Genomic DNA, 20,044 nt, shown 5'->3' on the forward strand with positions numbered 1-20,044 from the left:
AAATTATAATTTTTACAAATGATATTTAGCATACATATTATTTCTGAAAATCATCCTCATAGTCCTTTAATTATGTACATACTGCTATTGAACAAGGGTGCACATGTTCTTTCCAGTTCCTAATTGTATTCTGAATTGATTCATTCGAATTTCTTCCGTTAACGTATACTCCACAAACAAAACAATTTTGTCTTTGTACACTCCTGGAAATTGAAATAAGAACACCGTGAATTCATTGTCCCAGGAGGGGAAACTTTATTGACACATTCCTGGGGTCAGATACATCACATGATCACACTGACAGAACCACAGGCACATAGACACAGGCAACAGAGCATGCACAATGTCGGCACTAGTACAGTGTATATCCACCTTTCGCAGCAATGCAGGCTCCTATTCTCCCATGGAGACGATCGTAGAGATGCTGGATGTAGTCCTGTGGAACGGCTTGCCATGCCATTTCCACCTGGCGCCTCAGCTGGACCAGCGTTCGTGCTGGACGTGCAGACCGCGTGAGACGACGCTTCATCCAGTCCCAAACATGCTCAATGGGGGACAGATCCGGAGATCTTGCTGGCCAGGGTAGTTGACTTACACCTTCTAGAGCACGTTGGGTGGCACGGGATACATGCGGACGTGCATTGTCCTGTTGGAACAGCAAGTTCCCATGCCGGTCTAGGAATGGTAGAACGATGGGTTCGATGACGGTTTGGATGTACCGTGCACTATTCAGTGTCCCCTCGACGATCACCAGTGGTGTACGGCCAGTGTAGGAGATCGCTCCCCACACCATGATGCCGGGTGTTGGCCCTGTGTGCCTCGGTCGTATGCAGTCCTGATTGTGGCGCTCACCTGCACGGCGCCAAACACGCATACGACCATCATTGGCACCAAGGCAGAAGCGACTCTCATCGCTGAAGACGACACGTCTCCATTCGTCCCTCCATTCACGCCTGTCGCGACACCACTGGGGGCGGGCTGCACGATGTTGGGGCGTGAGCGGAAGACGGCCTAATGGTGTGCGGGACCGTAGCCCAGCTTCATGGAGACGGTTGCGAATGGTCCTCGCCGATACCCCAGGAGCAACAGTGTCCCTAATTTGCTGCGAAGTGGCGGTGCGGTCCCCTACGGCACTGCGTAGGATCCTACGGTCTTGGCGTGCATCCGTGCGTCGCTGCGGTCCGGTCCCAGGTCGACGGGCACGTGCACCTTCCGCCGACCACTGGCGACAACATCAATGTACTGTGGAGACCTCACGCCCCACGTGTTGAGCAATTCGGCGGTACGTCCACCCGGCCTTCCGCATGCCCACTATACGCCCTCGCTCAAAGTCCGTCAACTGCACATACGGTTCACGTCCACGCTGTCGCGGCATGCTACCAGTGTTAAAGACTGCGATGGAGCTCCGTATGCCACGGCAAACTGGCTGACACTGACGGCGGCGGTGCACAAATGCTGCGCAGCTAGCGCCATTCGACGGCCAACACCGCGGTTCCTGGTGTGTCCGCTGTGCCGTGCGTGTGATCATTGCTTGTACAGCCCTCTCGCAGTGTCCGGAGCAAGTATGGTGGGTCTGACACACCGGTGTCAATGTGTTATTTTTTCCATTTCCAGGAGTGTATATGTATCTTGAATAATTTGAGCAAAGCCTCTGAATTAGCAATTGTTTTTCATTATGTTCCATAAAGCTCCCAATCCATCTTATTAAGAGCATTTTCGTAATCGGGGAAAGTGATATGGGTTTCTAAGTTAAATTCTCCTCCCTTGCCCAATATGTTTTAAGCTAAATATATGTATCTTTGAAAGGTCTCTCTTTTCTTAATCCGCATCGTTATTCCAGTAAAAGAGTGTGCTATAATTTTAATCCTACTGTTTATTATTTAGTATATATTTTGTACAACATTTAGTAAACATTGAGGCTTATATCTAGTGTCCAATTCCAGTTTTGACTTTGGCAGTGTGGAACAAATGCGAAGAAAGTGGAGAAATTGTAGGTTGCTTATCGTGAAATGGAGAGATTTATGTTGGAAATTACTAGGAGAAGCAGGAAGAGAAGCAAATGGATCAGGGAATAGACTAGAGTGGAAAGTGTACTTATGGCTGAAATGAGGATGAAGTGAACGTGTTTGGGAACTGTAAACAGGTAAATGGATTACAGATAAGCCGTAGAAGATCGTTGTTAGATTACAAGAGATCAGAAAAGACCGGGATAACCATTTAACTGAAGGTTGGTAGATATTAGACGAAAAGTAGGGGCAACATGGATGCAATTCTAGTCTAAAGGACGTCTTTGTCCAGCAGTCTGTATCGAACTGGTAATGATGATGCTTAAAACATTTGGCGAATATCCAAGAGTTATTTCATTGTTAGCTGATTTTTCCTTTGTAATATCGAATTATTTGGCACTGCAACAGCTGGGAGAACTAGCTTTTAAGCACTCCGTCTTCAGGCCGCAAGCGGCCCATCGGGACCATCCAACCGCCGTATCATCCTCAGGTGAGGATGCGGATAGGAGGGGCGTGTGGTCAGCACACCGCACTCCCGGTCGTTATGATGGTTTTCTTTGACCGGAGTCGCTACTATTCGGTCGAGTAGCTCCTCAATTAGCATCAGGAGGCTGAGTGCACCCCGAAAAATGGCAACAGCGCATGGCGGCTGGATGGTCACCCATCCAAGTGCCGGCCACGCCCGACAGCGCTTAACTTCGGTGATCTTACGGGAACCGGTGTATCCACTGTGGCAAGGCCGTTGTCAACTAGCTTTTAACACCATGCTAACACCCTGAATCTAGTTGGAGGTTTATATAAATCACTAGTATGATCCACGCAACAGTGTCACAGTCTCTATTTCCATGATTGTCGAGAACGAGCCAGTGTTCTTTCTCCAACATCTAACTTTCTTGGTAATGTTTTTACACATTCATCAAATAACAAGGCTCTCTTCAAAATGTAACTTAGTTTCAAAGTAAATGAACAAAAGCAAGCAGGTTTTCACTAAATTGCCACAGCCAGAGGTCTCATAACAAAATTATATACAACTGCTATTATTTATTTATTTATGTATTCCATACCACTTAAAAATTACATTACAACTAAGTGACATCACACAGCCTGACAAAAAAGCTGCAGCAAGTCCGATGTCGTACACTTTTTACACATACACACCATCGTTGGGTATATAACAGGCAGAATGGGTACGAGAGGACATTAGAGTAGTTCATGTTTGTATATTGCTACCAGCCCTAGTAGAGTACATAAGGAGCCTGAACAGTATCAGATGATAAATGATAATGGGAAGGACTCGGAGATACCGTGTATTCGTGTGATACAGCGTTATCAGCACCTGACCGACTCTGAAACGTGCCTCATTGTGTGTATCCGTTTTGGTGGCTGATCGAATCGTGCAATATTGACAGTTGTGGAGCAATATGATGTTACAGTGGCCTGATGATGGACAGATGTAATCCTTGTTAAAGTTCCGGTCTACTATGTCTGACCATTACAAGACAGGATCACTGTATTGCGCACCAAGCACACCATAACCCCTTCACGTCTGCGCCTGGCATTCGGACCAAGCTATGAGCTCCTTGCAACCTTCTACGTCATTCTGCACCACTGGTCAGAGACTAGCAACAGTCTGACTATGAAATTACCATCTCATGCATAGGCTGCCGCTAACACCACAATACAAACGGCTGAGTTGCCAGTGGCACCATGATCAGAAAACAGACTGTTGATGAATGGCATCGCATTGTGTTCAGTGATAAATTGCAGTTTTGTAGTAACCCGTATGATCATCGTCGGCGTGCATGGCGGCGACCTGAGGATAGGTCCCATTCTTCCAACGTTTTGAAAAGGCACAGCGGTGTTACGCCTGGCGCGATTGTATGGTGCACCATTGGCTGTAACTTCGCGGTAGTGACAGAGAGAGCGCTGACGGCACGGTTGTACTCACAGACATTATGCGTCGGTAAGTGTTACCTCTCAAGCAACAGTGTCGTAGTGCCATTTTTCTACAGGACAATGCTAGTCGACACAGCAAATGCGTACATGAACTGCCTGTGTGATGTTGAGTTACTCTCATGCCCAACAGAACACCCAGATCTGTCCCCGATATAACGTATGTGGTTCCAGCTCGGACGTCAATTGTGCCCCAGGGTATCTGGGGCCAGTTAAAACAGTTGTGGGCCAGCTTTCCCCATACAGGATACAGCGCCCATTGGCACCTTTCCCAATTGAATTAACGCATTTATCCAAGATAGATGGGGTGCAACGTCTTACTGATAAGTGAGATCATATTCCCAAGAGTGAATATTTGACTTAGTTTTGTGAGAACTAAAATAACATCACACACCCTCTCAACCTGTAAAGTTCAGTTCGTTTCTTCCTTCAGCGCATGACCCTTTTTGTCACCCTGTGTATTTCGAGAGCATTTACAAAGAGAAATGCTGATAAAAAAATACTCATAAACTGAACAAATATCGTCGATATCGTTTTTAACTGCGGATTTTATCGACAACTTGTTAGCCTTCTTTAAAGCATTTAATTTCGGATATGGAACCACACCACACCTTTATACATCCCCCACCGTTTCCGTCCCTAATGATTCAATAGCTGACTAGTATGAACATTGCATAATGTTTCAAAACTCTACGAAAAACTTCAGGAATAGGTGCCTCATGATAAGATGAGGAGGAACTACGACAACAGCGTGATTATTACAGAATATACACTAACAGTCAAAAAACTGGAGAAACGTATCACTCTGCTCACGTGTAAGAGGATATGTTCAAATACCCATTATGGAGGTTGTTCAGGGATATTTTCTCATTACTTTTGTATAACGGATTTCAGGTCTTCGGTGGATCGTTTCAAGTAACAAACCAGCGTCGTCAATCGACACAGGGCATCCAGTGAAACACATGATGAGCAGTATTTGTTTGGGCTGACTCCATACAAACATTGCAACAACCAGATTCATAACATAACACCAAAACACCAAAGAAAATATGCCTGATGACGCTTACGAATTTCACCCAAGAGCATCAGAAATGTCGAGACTAGTTAACGAGAAAATTTCGTTCAGCATAAATACTGTTCAACTCGTTAGTGCTGTTTAGTCTTCTTGCTCTTATTGCCTAATGACGTGGAGCCAGACGACCCCTTGAGGAAGCCAAGCTGTCGTAAGATCAATCGTAGTAAGAACACAAAAGCAGCGGAAACAGCGAGAAATGCCACGAGGAGAGCGGCTATGACGTCGAGGAGCAGCAATTGGTGCCACTGCAAGTCCACGGCAGCTGAGCGCAGGTGTGGCGCCCCTCTGTGGCGGATAACATACTCGGACCAGTACACAACAGTCTCCTGTGGCGTCATTGGCGTGTCTTTAAACGCCATGCCAAGTTTCTCAGTTCTCTTCTTGTACCTGCAAACAATACAGACCGCTTGACTCACTCATGCATCATCATTGTGCATTCAGCATTCTGAATTATCAGCGTAATTATAGATTTTAAACATTATTTTTACATCTGTCGTGAAGATGTGAAACTGAATACTGTTGCAGCATAAAAGTACTCTGATGACCATAAAAATTTCATGACTATGGTAGACAGCAAGCATGGAAACCTTACTTAATGTTAAAGGGGGGGGGGGGGGGAGGGAGAATGGAATGGAAAGGGAAGGGAAGAAATTATTGGTGTCAGCTGCTTTGGGACTTTAGGTGGAATCAGCAGCAGAGAGTGAAATATGTGGCGGATGAGGAGGCAAACGTATGACATCTGGACACAGTGCTCATCACAATTGCACAGACTATCCCAGCATGCTTCCCGCCCAACCCGTACTCCCACTGGGCAGTCACCTATCTCCAAGTCTGCAAGTCCCCGTCCATGTCCTCCATACTCACTCCTTTGGGACTGCCACAGGAGATGAAATGTAATTGTGCATCCACACTGAATTTAGGGGAGATTACACTATTAACCCTGGGAGTGATTTGGAGATACATATGATGCGAAAATTAGTCCACACAGATGCTACTTGTAGCATCAACAATGGCTATAACCAAGCTGGAAGTAAAGATGAGCCGGCCGCTGCGGCCCAGCGGTTCTAGACGATTCAGTCTGAAACAGCGCGACAGCTGCGGTCGCAGGTTCGAATCCGGCCTCGGGCATGGATGTGTGTGATGTCCTTAGGTTAGTTAGGTTTAAGTAGTTCTAAGTTCTATGGGACTGATGACCTAAGATGTTCAATCTCGTATTGCTCAGAGCCATTTGAACCATTTTGAACTGAAGATGAGCCGAGATCGTAAGGCTAGTGGCTGGTGGCATACCAGTCTCTTGGCAACCCACGGCCAGATATGGGTGAGATATTTGCAGAAAGCGCTGGCCAGAACAACAGCTGTGCATTCTTTGTGTTGAGATAGGTCAGGACGGCACAGGAAACATGTCACCTTCACCTTTCACTATCTTGTTGAAAGATAACGTCACAGAGACCTCAATGGTAGGGCACAGCCAACGACCTTAACACAGCAGAAATGTAACGATTGCTGATCAAATTATTGGTTATGCGAATCAGATTGGTTCTGAGCACTTTGGGACTCAACATCTATGGTCATAAGTCCCCTAGAACTTAGAACTACTTAAACCGAACAAACCTAAGGACATCACACAACACCTAGTCATCACGAGGCAGAGAAAATCCCTGACCCCGCCGGGAATCGAACCCGGGAACCCGGGCGGGGGAAGCGAGAACGCTATGCGAATCAGAGGTGAATGTGTTTGTTGTGTATGACTTCACACACAATGGTAATGAGAGGTGGGCTACAGAATGGCGCAGCAACTGTTGTCATAGGAAAGGAAGATGGGGGGCAGACATGATTAGTGAACAAGTAACACATCGAACATGAGATTTACTTAACTTGCATTTCTCCAAACATATGAAGAGTCATTACAAATGATGCAAAAAGAAATAGAGTCAAGCTATCACAGGGTCAACAACGAAGAGTCACTCTGTACAAAAGCATGAATGATGGTGGTGGAACCACGACTAGATGGTGTCTGCATAGCGTCTCGTGGCAAAGTGGTTCCAGGTGCAAGTGGGGCTTTGTGACTGCCCCCGGCCATCCTATATTTTGGCAGCAGAGGGTGCTGCATACTTGTATTATTGCAGTTAGCCCATTTTCCGACCCAAGGAGCGTGGCATGGTTGTATGATTCTGCACTGCCCAGCAATCATCATCTCTATCCTCTCGGTTGCTACTCCTTTGGGGCCACTTATATTCTCCATGGCGCTGACTATGGTCCTCCTGAACCAATCGTCTGCATATTCAAGTGGCAATCATTGGGTCACGACCAAAATGTTCAAATGTTCAAATGTGTGTGAAATCTTATGGGACTTAACTGCCAAGGTCATCAGTCCCTAAGCTTACACACTACTTAACCTAAATTATGCTAAGGACAAACACACACACACCCAAGCCCGAGGGAGGACTCGACCCTCCGCCGGGACCAGCCGCACAGCCCATGACTGCAGCGCCACAGACCGCTCGGCTAATGCCGCGCGGGTCACGACCAACGCAGGCAGCAACATCGTCTATGTAGGCCATTATCTTGCCGCTGTCGAATCCCAAAAAGTTCTGGAAGACGTCTTCCTTCTTACACGAGGTATCTTTTCACAAACAACGAATAATCAAAGCTGATTACTGAACGAGAAACCCATTTCATAATCTTACCTTACATACAGAATGTAAGCAGCGTTTCTCCTATGAACTTTGTGCGGTTGTGCTCAAAAGCTAATACATAGAACATCGAAGTATGCAGTATACTTCATACCATTTTGAAGTATGTTGCTTATCGTCCTCATGATATTGCATTTTTATGCCCTTTATATACAAATATGCAGTTCGATGGCTCTGTGGATATGTGCTACAATACAGATACCACCGCCAACAAGACATGGCCTCATAATAATGAAGAACGGAAGTGGTAAAACCAAATGGGAGTTTATGCCAGATTTATTTTTACGTACGAACATTTAGAGCTTTTGGTTGTACATAACGTCACTTGCGCAACTAGTCGATTTCAACCGCGAGGCCAGTCTCTAGGGAAATAATATGAATGAATTATATGCAAAAGTTCTGTACAACGCCAAAACCATGAAACACACATGCAGAACGTTCAGCATACTGCACCTGACCAAAACTGGCTTCATCAATCATAACTACATGAGAAAATACACACGTTTGTTTACACATAGGCTGTCAAACCATGCATAACGAAAACTTGCCGAGATTTGTTCTGTTTTTGACGTATACCTGTAATTCCACCGTACCCATATGTGACGCTGATTAATGGCGAGATAAACTTACAAATTTAAAAATAAATGCGTAATATTAATTATCTGTAATCATGTACCTGCACACAAATAAAAAATATCACATTTGTATTAACTTAAATGTAAAACAGTAATCAAATGGCTCTGAGCACGATGGGACTTAACATCTGTGGTCATCAGTCCCCTAGAACTTAGAACTACTTAAACCTAACTAACCTAAGGACATCACACACATCCATGCCCGAGGCAGGATTCGAACCTGCGACCGTAGCGGTCGCGTGGTTCCAGACTGTAGCGCCTAGAACCGCTCGGCCACCCCGGCCGGCTAAAAAAACAGTAATCAACATAAATCGTACGACATCATTGATAATGTGTTGGAATGTATTCGGAATGTATATTTTCACAAATGTTCCTGGCTATAAGGAGAGACCATTAGGTCTATGGAGCGCAAATCACAATTAGACACACTACAGCCATCTTCTACCTTTCTACCAGCATTTAAGTATTAAGTATATCAATTGGCTGATCAGAAAACCATCAGCTTCTGTCATTGTCTTGCAAATGATGTCCGAATCGAAGCACTTTCAGTCTACGAATGCTGACTGAGCACAGGCTTTCTCGAAAAAAAAAAAAAAAAAGAAAAAACACACCGGCCACGACTTCTGCACTGAGTTGAAGTTGGAAACGTGTCGGCAATGTTACTGTTGTTGATAGAATCAAATTAGTAATCAAAGCACTCTCAAAAATTCGTATCTAAAAGGAAGGAAACTATAAACAGTTAAATGTAAGAAAAGATTCTTTACCCAAATTCACATCCCCACTCCTCTCTATTTGGTTGTTACGCAACAGTTGTTGAGGTTAAACTATCAGGAAGTTTTAAATTTGTTGTAGCATCGACACTGCACCGTAAAAACACTTACAATGAAGAGCCAAAGAAACTGGTACACCTGCCTAATATCGTGTAGGGCCCCCGCGAGCATGCAGAAATTCCACAACACGACGTAGCATGGATTCGACTAATGTCTGTAGTGCTGGAGAGAACTGATACCATGAATCCTGCAGGGCTGTCCATAAATCCGTAAGAGTACGATGAGTGGTGATCTCTTTTGAACAGTACGTTGCAAGGCATTCCAGATATGCCCAATAATGAATGAATATTTTTACCATTCCCTTCATTCAAACTGATGATTATTAGCTGCGTTGTAAGGTCTGTCGCTACTTAGGTTCAGCAGCTCTAATTTTGTGTCTGATGTTTTCCATTTGTTCTAGGTATACTTCAGTTCGTGTGGTATTCCTTCTGGAGTGATTCTTATATGTTTAAGCAATTTCTGAAACTGTTGTATGTTTCAGTGTGTGCAAATAACATGTTCTTCTAGAAATCCATTTAGTTGATCCCAGTCCCAATCAGTCCGACGTCCTCGAGACCAGCAAAAAGGAGTACCAATCATCTGTAGATTAATGACGTTGAGGTCTGAGAACAACCTCATTGGAGGAAATATTTGATCAGGGGAACATCCGCAACTAAAGAACATATTTATGGAATAAAGAATCCGCTTCAGTTGTCAGCAATTTCTTAATTTATTGCACTTCCGTGTCTTCCTGTACAGGCGGGCTCTGAAGTTGGTGTATGAGTTCGTTTAACAGGGGCGATATACTCCATGACTAACTGGCCCGACCACCACACGTTTGTGTTTTCATAATTATTTGGTGTCACCTGAAGATGTAACTTTAGGTCTCGAAACCGGTCGTGCAATAAATTAAGAAATTACTGGCAAGTGAAGCAGATTTTTATTCTAAAGAACTTAACAAGGAGTCCTATAACCAACAACGGTCGTGGAAGATAGTAGGTCAATCTGACGAAGGTTAAAATGTTGCCACTAATAAGAGTGCGATGATGATACCAAATACCGTTTGATCTCAGACCTGCTCATACGGGAGAAAATATTGTGCACGTGCACTGCAGCTGTGTTTGAAGGGGTTACTAAGTGGGACAGATTACTATATAGACCAAATAATGAAAACGAGGGCTGTAATGAATGCTCACAAACTGTGTCATATCTTTGTAGTACGTCAGGCATAAGTGTTTGCTCCAAGACTATTTGGCAATGGCTACACAGTTTACGCTATGAAGCTGGTGCTGTTCTTGTCACTGGCTCCCACATCCAGACTTGGTGTTTTACTGCGGTGTACTGAAAATATGAATGGAACCAACTGTAAAGTGTTCTAACTCTGGTTCCTAGTCAGTGTAACGACGTATCTCGGACACAGCTGGTGTTACGAAAACGAGAAACATATAAGCTCGTCCAAGTACAGTAAATATACAAATACGACTAATTTTAAACGTTCGATTGCAAGTGCTCCACTGTACATATTCACAACAAGGAGTGTAGAAGGGGAAAGTACCTGTTCCGATGATGATACTGGTGGTTACATGAAAAGACAGTTGGTCTGTTTCTTTGCAACTTGTCGAGGCTGACATACGCCATATCACTTAGCTTTGTATCTAGAAAAGGTCAGCGAGATGCGTTACGGGCCAACGCCCTGTGTCCGCACTCGAGTCCTCAAGCACATCAGCAGGCCTACCGCTGTACCGCCTTATACCTGACATTAGTCAGGACATCCTTTTGCCCGGCATAGTGCAGAAAGAAACTCTACCTGGAATGGACTCAATAAGTCGTTGGAAGTCCCCAGCAGAAATATTGAACCAAATTGCCTCTATAGCCGTCCATAACTGCGATAGTGTTGCCGATGCAGGATTTCATGCGCAAAATGGCCTCTCAAAAAAAAAAAAAAAAAAAAAAAGGTTCAGATGGCTCTGAGCACTATGGGACTTAACTTCTGAGGTCATCAGTCCCCTAGAATTTAGAACTACTTAAACCTAACCAACCTAAGGACATCACACACATCCATGCCCGAGGCAGGATTCGAACCTGCGACCGTAGTGGTCACGCGGTTCCAGACTGTAGCGCCTAGAACCGCTCAGCCACCTGACCTCTCAATAAATCCCATAAATGTTCGATGGGATTCATGTCGAGCTATCTGTGTGGCCACATCATTCGCTCAAACTGTCCAGAAAGTTCTTCAAACCAATCGCAAACCGTTGTAGCCCAGTGACATGGCGCATTGCCATCCATGTAAATTCGATCTTTGTTTGGGAACATGAAGTCCATGAATAGCTACAAATGTTCTCCAAGTAGCCGAACATGACCATTTCCAGGCAATGACACAGCCCATTCCATGTAAACACAGGCCACATAATTATGGAGCCATCACCAGCTAGCACGTGTCTTGTTGACAACCTGGGTCCAAGGCTTCGTGGGGTCTGCGCCACACTCTAACACTACAATCAACTTTTACCAGCAGAAATCGGCTCTCACCTGACCAGGCCACGGTTTTCCAGCCGTCTAGGGTCCAGACGACAAGATGCTGTAAGCGATGTCGTGCTGTTGGCAAAATCACGCACGTCGGTCGTCCGCTGCCATAGCCCAATAACGCCAAATTTCGCAGCACTGTCCTAACGGATACGTTCGCCGTATGTCCCACGTTGGTTTCTGCGGTTACTTCACACAGAATTTCTTGACTGTTAGCACTGACAATTCTACACATACGCCGCTGCTCTCACTCGTTAAGTGAAGGCCGTCGGCTAGTACGTTGTCCGCGGTGAGAGGTAATGCCTGAAATTTGATATTCTTGATACACTCTTGACACCGTGCATCTCGGAATATTGAATTCCCTAAAAATTTTCGAAATGGAATGTCTCATGCGTCTTTCTCCAACTACCATTCCGCGTTCAAAGTCTGTTAATTCCCGTCGCGCGGCCATAATCGCTTCAGAAACCTTTTCAAATGAATCACCGGAATTTGCAAACGACAGCTCCGCTCTTTTAGCAGAGATAAAAGATTCGAAAGTCAGGAAAAAACGTGATGCTGCTATTGTGGGGCCAGCTGTTAGCCCCGAGGAAGGCCAGCTGGAATTTTTGTTCAAATGTTATAAATAGATTAGATTAGATTTGCTTTCATTCCAATTGATCCGTAGTGAGGAGGTCCTCCAGGATGTAGAACATGTCAGAAAAACAACAATACATGACAAATATTTAAAACTCAAACAAATAAGCTAATGTACCATTCCACAGGTCCCAAGTGGAATGATCGTCATTTTTTAATGAGCACTATATGAAAGAATCATTTTACAAATACTAATGCACTGAATTTAAATTTAAAAAAAAGTTTTTTAAAAATTTATTTATAAGGTAACAAACGTGTAATGAGTTCTCTGATTGCCTCATACGAATTATTTTGGTAGCAGAGGCGAGATCGCACATTTGTGTATGTGCACGCCTTGTCATTGACCTTAAACAAAAATTTGTTGCATAGAAGGGGAGATTTCCTGCCTCTTGCCTCACTCCAAGGGAGAAATGTACTTCACTGGTTAACCACTGTACAGTCTTAAGAGCAGGGAATTTGTTAGCATGTTTATGAAATTATCATTGGTTGTAACTTGCAAGGTCTGTTGCAGTTGACTGACAACATTCCGATGCTGGCAGAACCGGCTAAATTTTGTTGAGGAGAGTAAGAACGGCACTAGTCCCAGAGTCATTGTACAAGACACGTCATCGCAGGGCTTGAAGCATTAAACTTGGTCTTAGAGCTACTGAGTGATATGTCTCGAACTTACAGCAGAACTCTGATGCCGGGTTGAACTTAGAATTTTCAGCCACTAACCCAATCATACTATGCTCTCATACATCATCACAGTGGTTAGCACAGGCCATATTCGAATTACTTAGATGAGGCAAGTGTGAAGTCATTTATGTCGCATCAAAGTTTCGTTTTGGTGATCTACTTTCCAAAGCCAGTTAGCTGCACCCACTATGCTATAAAGCAAGAGTACTGGTATTTTTCATGCTTTTCCAGGACTTTATTAACTCATTAATCTTTTCTGCAATCATTATTCATATTCACAAACACAAATTTACATTGTTTCTACCATATATTCAACAGTCTGTGCCAATAATTTGATGAATCCTGTTATCAACACATCTCTGTGAGATGCGTAAACTGTATTTTCATGCTTAATTAGGCCAACCCTGGTAATTTAATTCAGTAAGCCATTTTCTGTTGCACGACCTTGTTTTCTTTAAATCGCATGATCTTATTGAGAGTTATCTATCATTGTAAGTCACTGGGGATAGAGTCTGTAGAATCTCATGGGTAAGCTAAGCTGTTCAACTGACACCTCACAACTTTTATGATAACAATTCATATAACACCATGCTACTTGTGTGTAGGTAGTTGAATAACAATGATGTAACACGCTGTACCAGCTCTAGTTTCTAGCACCAAGCTACGTGAATGGAATCCACTGTAGATATTGTGAAGACGTTCTACCAGGTATGTTTCGATTAAGCAGAGTTTGTAAGCAGTGATTTTACATGTCACCAGATTTGAATAGAAAGGTCCTTTGAAAAATATGTGATCGCTTATCGTAATAAATCAGTACCAAAGTCTGGTTGTTAAGTGGATACACTATGAAAAAGCCTCGGTATTTCAAATCATTTAATCAGATTTTTGTCAATAAATTCAACTTACTTCAAGATTCATGTAATCAAGAAGTTTGAAATGAGACCCATGTATGTGAATTAGTCCAGACAGCCACTCCCACAAGGCACAACGCTATTTGGAACGTAACAAAGAGAATTAGATGAAAGAATTGAGGTAGCTTTACCCCTAGCACATGTAGTTGACTGAGAACTAATAAAAGACTGAGAAAGAAGCAACCTCTTCGAAGAGAAATAAAAGTTGGTTAACAGTTCTATGCATAGTTCAAATTGCTTGTCTCCATAATAGTGTTGCCTCATTAGCTAATTAAGAAATAAGTTTCTGAATCTATACCTTTGTACAACAATTTTTTTGATACTATAGGGGCCATAGAAGAAGAAAACGGTAACATACTACAATTTATTGTTCCAACAGGACATTATCAACTGAATAACCGTATGAAATAAAATACAGAAAAACCCGTATGTCTACAGGACTAAGTTAGCAGAAGAAGAAAAAATTTTTGAAGTTTTGTCTATGGCATTATGAAGCAGTTAATTTTACACTGAAGAGAGCGATGTAGAAAAACAGCTACAGAAGCAGATAAAGAATAGATTATAACCCACTGATTGAAGAAGGCGTATTACATAGTAACCTACGCAAAGGTAAATTGATTCACTCGTAATTTGAAGATGTAGAGCATCAAACCACTCTAAGGACTAAGAATTATAACAACAAAGTAAAACAGCGGAATCATAAAAGGAACAGTATTTTTCAGCTCATCTGAAATACAGTTGTTTAAATTTGCTCGTCAGCATTTCCTGAAAAGGACGTCTATTGTCGACTGCGATTCCAGTCTAAATTCCCTGATCGTTTCCAGAAATTTCACACATATTTAATGTGCTAAATGTCTCTGAAATCGTACTATCTGTTATTCATGAGCAACTTCGTCTGAGTTTAAAACAGTTCATCACAACTCAAATCAAGTTCGATAACAGAACGATAATTGATAAAATTCAAATGAAGAAACGTAGTACGAATAGGGTATTCCAGAATCTGCTTTTACGCGAAAATTCAGTCCATTGTGTGCTCCAAAAAGCTCGTAGTGCCCTTTTCCAACAGCCTTAACTTGTATTTTATACAATTCGCTACTATTAATGCACAGAGCTACCGAAGAAACATTTGATGTTGTGTGGTGTGTATCTGACTTACCCAGGGTCATTTAGTATGGTGCTCACGGCTTCCAGGACGGACTTCTTTGATATTTCTCTGTAAGCGAGGTGTAATCCAATACCCCTCCTTACAAACATTTGAACATTAACGGGTTGGTCCCCAAACAGAGGTATTCCCAGCAGTGGCACGCCGTTGGTAATTGCTTCTATTGCGCCCATCAGACCTCCATGTGTAATGAACAGTCGCATTTTGGGATGGCCTATTAACAAAAAAGAGAATCAGTTGAAAAATATTTTCCCTCTTTTGTCTTGAACAATTACAGTAATTCATAAAACGTCACAGAATTGTTGTTCTGCAACGGCACCGTAATACTTTTTCAGTCAATAATATATTCCAGACAAAAAATCCACTTAAATTACTTTAAATAGCGGTACACTGTCTGAAAAGGACGTGCGCCGTTTACTTACTTAATATCTCGTACTGTGGCAGCCACTTGCGTATTAGAACATTGGGCGGCTGTCCGGGTAGCTTGTCCGTCTCCCATTTCCACACGACACGCTGGGGGAGCTCTGCGAAGGCTTCCAACAGTGCCTTCCGTTTTGGTTCTGGTAAGTCTTGTGTTTTCACTGTTGAGCCAAATGTGAAGTAAATTACTCCGTGTTCAGCCTCGTCCATGAATTTCTGAATGTCCTGTACCGGAATAAAATAGTATATATGTGATTTCACGAGTAAGTAGTATGTGCTCATGTTAATCCCCTTACGACCTCGAAGTCGTCAGATATCCTACTTAAGGGAAATAGTTGAAATGAGATGTTGACACGAGTCTGTTACAGCAGAGCCGACCGCGGTGGCCGAGAGGCTGTAGGCGCTTCAGTCCGGAACCGCGCGACTGCTACGGTCGCAGGTTCGAATCCTGCCTCGGGCATGGATGTGTGTGATGTCCTTAGGTTAGTTAGGTTTAAGTAGTTCTAAGTTCTAGGAGACTGATGACCTCCAATGTTAATTCCCATAGTGCTCAGAGCCATTTGAACCATTTTTGTTACAGCAGAATTTCTTTTTGTCACTGGCGCTTTAATTATTAACTCATTATTTATTTCAGTCGCTGTTGCGATTCAATACAGACGACCACCCGTTTCGGCCATTATGACGCATCTTTATATAAACATGTTATGTGACGTAAATGTCACTGGTGCACTGTTTACTAATTAGGGTTCATTGAAGAGTTTGATACTGGACTACCTTGAGAACAATGTTCACAGTTGTTTTGACCACCGCGTATGCAACGCGTTACAATGGATCCTGATTTTCAATGCAGTTACGTCATACTGTTAGAAAGGGCAAGTTTTTATTACTTCTAGCACTGTCCACGTACGTTGATAAACAATTATATTCTCATTCTTCATGCAGTTTTTACATGAAAGTATTTACTGATGTTTATGGACTCTTGGTGGTTGTTTACAGCCTAACATGGATGGCTACCATGCATCGCATTTATGGGGACGCATGATGCAACATCGAGCACACAAATTACATTTCGCTTCAAAGATTTGGCCGGCCGCTTTGGCCGAGCGGTTCTAGGCGCTTCAGTCCGGAACCACGCTGCTGCTACAGTCGCAGGTTCGAATCCTGCCTCGGGCATGGATGTGTGTGATGTCCTTAGGTTAGTTAGGTTTAAGGAGTTCTAAGTCTAGGGGACTGATGACCTCAGATGTTAAGTCCCATAGTGCTTAGAGCCATTTGAACTATTTTTTCAAAGACTTGACGGCCGTATTCGTGAATGATGATGCCTTAGAACAGACGGACGGGAAATAGGTAGACCTCACAGTGTGCGAACCGTTCAGTTTAAGGAAGCTGTGTTACAGCGAAATGAGGACAACCCCAGCATCTGCACACGGTCCATAGCCAAGGATGAATTGAATGCCCTGTCTGAGACGGGCATGCAATCATTCTAGTAGCAGAAGTTCCAAGACCTGTTTGCTGACGACTTTCTCCAGCACGTGGAATTCTGCCTGTGGTATGTACACTAAACTGTAAATATCCCTGACAACATCTATTTTGTTTATTAATAAGGCTGCCTTCACAAGAGAAGAAATATTCAACATCCACATCTTGGTGGTGGAAAAGACTAAGGCAGCTCGTGTGTTTCATTATCAACAGAGATTTATCATAAATGAGCGGAACAGTATCGTTCACAACCATCTGGTTAGGTCGTATCTTCTGCTTCACACGGCCAGAGGAGGAAATCACCACATTTTTCTCCGCGAATTATTACCGGAAATGTTGGAGAATGACCCACTAGCACTCAGGCAACTATAGGATGTTTCGTAATTACATCTGCAAACTTCGAGATGATGTAGAAGGTGTCTTGAGGAACAGAATGAGGATAGTAAACTGCGTCCGAACGTGATTTGGTAATATCCTCCCCCTTGTTGGTGTAATTTGGAAACACTCCATACAGTGGTTCAAGAATGACGGGGCCCCACCACACATTTCCGCGAAGACGGCGAAAATTTAGCTAATTTTTTTCCCAATTATTGGGTTGGGAATGGCTAGGCAGTATCGTGGCCACCACGTCCTGCTGATCTCACTCCTGCGGATTTTCTATTGTGGACGCAGATGAGGCGCTTTGTGTACAAGACACCCATAGGCAGCCCAGAAGAGCTAGTTGCTCATTTGGCCGAAGTTGCAGCCGTTATTGGTGAAACACCTGACTATTCTGAGTGTGTTAGGCAATTTTTATGTGTCGTATAATGAATATATATACAAACAACATTTGTGGACAAAAATGCACAATCGCAAGTTAGTATAATCTTACAATCTACAGATCTAGGTCCCTGATCCATTCGATTGCTGCATTTGATTCGTGGTGAATGTCCATTATCTTTCCTTTGTACGTTCGAAGAGGACAATCAGCAACGGAATGGTAGATTGACTATAAGGAGGCATCACAGTCACAGTTTGCAGAGCTAGACCATCCCCACTATTGTATCAGATAGCCGCATCTGTCTTGTGCACTTCGAATCCGGTTCGCTACCCTCCATTGAGGTCTAGAGAGAATCCTTGTATCCGCATGAAGGGTTCTCGACTAGCTGTTTGTCGACCAAAGATGACTGCTTCCACTGGATTTCCCATGAATGGTTGACAGTGAAAGACTACCCGACAAGGTTGTTTCCTATGCGCCACGACAGTTTCCTTGATTTCAGGTGTTGGTGTTCAGCTTGTGCAGTATCTCAATGAAGGGGTAGCTGAAGGTCCTTCTGAACGTTGTTTCAGACCTTCTGAGGAACGACTGATCTCCATGGAGCTTGAGATGGAATAGTGATGAGAACAGGAAACCATAGGGTGTTTGTACTCCTAATACATCCTGTAATAATTCACGTTGCCTGACTGAGTTGCGTGTCTTTCATCTTAGTGCGAGCACTGTTGATCCATATAGAATAGCAGTATTCAACAACAGAATATGGATTTTAATACACGAGCATTAGCTCCCCATTCTGTACCAGCAAGTTTTTGAAAAATGTTGCTTCTTGCATTGACCTTAGCAGCTGCATTTGAAAAATGCTACCTTTAACTTAGAGTTGTATCTAGTGTTGTCCGTAGGAATTTTGGTGTACTGTAGTTCGGCAAGACTTGGTCTCTGAATCCGACATCTGGTTTGTAATTTGTCTGTCTGTTGCGCAGGTGACATTCAGGACCCACAATTTCATAGAACTGGACCATCTATCCACATTTGTTAGAGAATTATCAGCATACAGATGCTAGTTATACATTAACGTAAACAGACGACATTTTCAGCAAGACCTCTAAAACAATATTCGTCATTCAGCAGTTTGAACACTGTCTCTGAAAACCACTAGCGTCAAAATCTCCATGGATACTAGCGGATCTCTGACATCTGTCACACAAAAAGTTTCTTTTACCTTCTCTACACGTAGTTGTTTTACACCCTGCATATTACTCGACGAAGAGAACAGGCCGTAACGGGAACTAACTGGCACACTTGTCTAAGTACAGACTGGTGCCACATTACAGTTGCCCTCGCAGGAAACCGTGGCGTCTTGCTGTTAAAGTCCTTAAATTTATTGACGATGAGAAGAAAAGAGTGACAGTACTGGAGGAGTAGGTGACGGAGCGTACAAGTTAAACGCTAAGTCGGTAAAGTCGATTGCGTGCAAAGTCTGGCAGAGTGGGACTATGCTGAAAGGAGTGGCATTCATTCAAGAATCTACTCGAAAGAAAAAGAAGAAGAAGAAGCAAAGAGCACCCAACAAATATCTCACTGACGTTGTGGATAAATACGTTTTAGGCAACACCTTCTGCGAAGTTATGAACAATGCAACGAAATATCAACTTTGCGAAAACTTCACAGCTTATTACACACGAACCTGGGCTTCAAAGCATGTAGGAAACCGCAAAAAAATTGTTTCGTCTTCTCCATTCAGTTTTCAAAGGTGCCAGGTATGAGAATGAGACGACATTGTTTGAAAAGAGGCACACTGTATGAAAAAATGAAACTTCAGAATTGAAGCGGTCAGTGGTTTAATTCAGAGGAAACATGAATTTTTACATATTAAACTGCAAATAATGTTGCCATCGTGATAGTGAGCATGAAGTACAATCGAACAAAAGTGTCAGTCAATGTGTCATCGTTATGCTATGCAGAGCGCCTGTGCGCGTTGACAGTGCTCTACTTGTAGGGAAATGAAAAAAAAAGAAGAGAAAAAAACATGAAAACCACATGAGAAATACACGCCTGCACGTGAATGCAGATGATAGCCAAGTCTGCAGGTTGCGCTGTTGTATTTCGTGACGAACGGCACCTCAATACATTGCAAGTGTAAATCGCGGTCAGGACAATGTCATGTGCAGTTGTGAGTGCATTACGTCGGAGCTAACAGCGAGAAAGCCTCAGATACGGCCAACCTATTCGCCTCGTATGTGGCAGTCGACTGTGTACAGTGTAACATTAAAGACACTTAAAATATTTTGGCTCAACCCCCTCCACTCCACC

At 43.3% G+C, this 20,044-nt stretch overlaps 1 protein-coding gene and 1 pseudogene across 3 annotated transcripts in view; both read right to left on the reverse strand.

Moving 5' to 3' along the window:
* Window positions 1–2,636: 2,636 nt before the first annotated feature.
* Window positions 2,637–2,753, reverse strand: LOC124614087 (annotated as a pseudogene).
* A 279-nt stretch (window positions 2,754–3,032) lies between these two features.
* The window catches only part of LOC124612353 (UDP-glycosyltransferase UGT5-like), a 150,137-nt gene continuing 133,125 nt past the window's right edge, over window positions 3,033–20,044 (reverse strand). For all 3 annotated transcript variants that reach the window (XM_047140508.1, XM_047140507.1, XM_047140506.1), the window contains 3 exons: window positions 15,501–15,723; window positions 15,073–15,292; window positions 3,033–5,421 (listed from right to left, as the gene is read on the reverse strand). In XM_047140508.1, the coding sequence (XP_046996464.1) occupies window positions 5,106–5,421; window positions 15,073–15,292; window positions 15,501–15,723 (759 nt within the window). In that variant the 3' untranslated portion in view covers window positions 3,033–5,105. The remainder of the gene's footprint in view (window positions 5,422–15,072; window positions 15,293–15,500; window positions 15,724–20,044) is intronic.

Source organism: Schistocerca americana, chromosome 4 (genome assembly GCF_021461395.2).
Source record: "Schistocerca americana isolate TAMUIC-IGC-003095 chromosome 4, iqSchAmer2.1, whole genome shotgun sequence".
NCBI classification, from domain to species: Eukaryota; Metazoa; Arthropoda; class Insecta; order Orthoptera; family Acrididae; genus Schistocerca; species Schistocerca americana.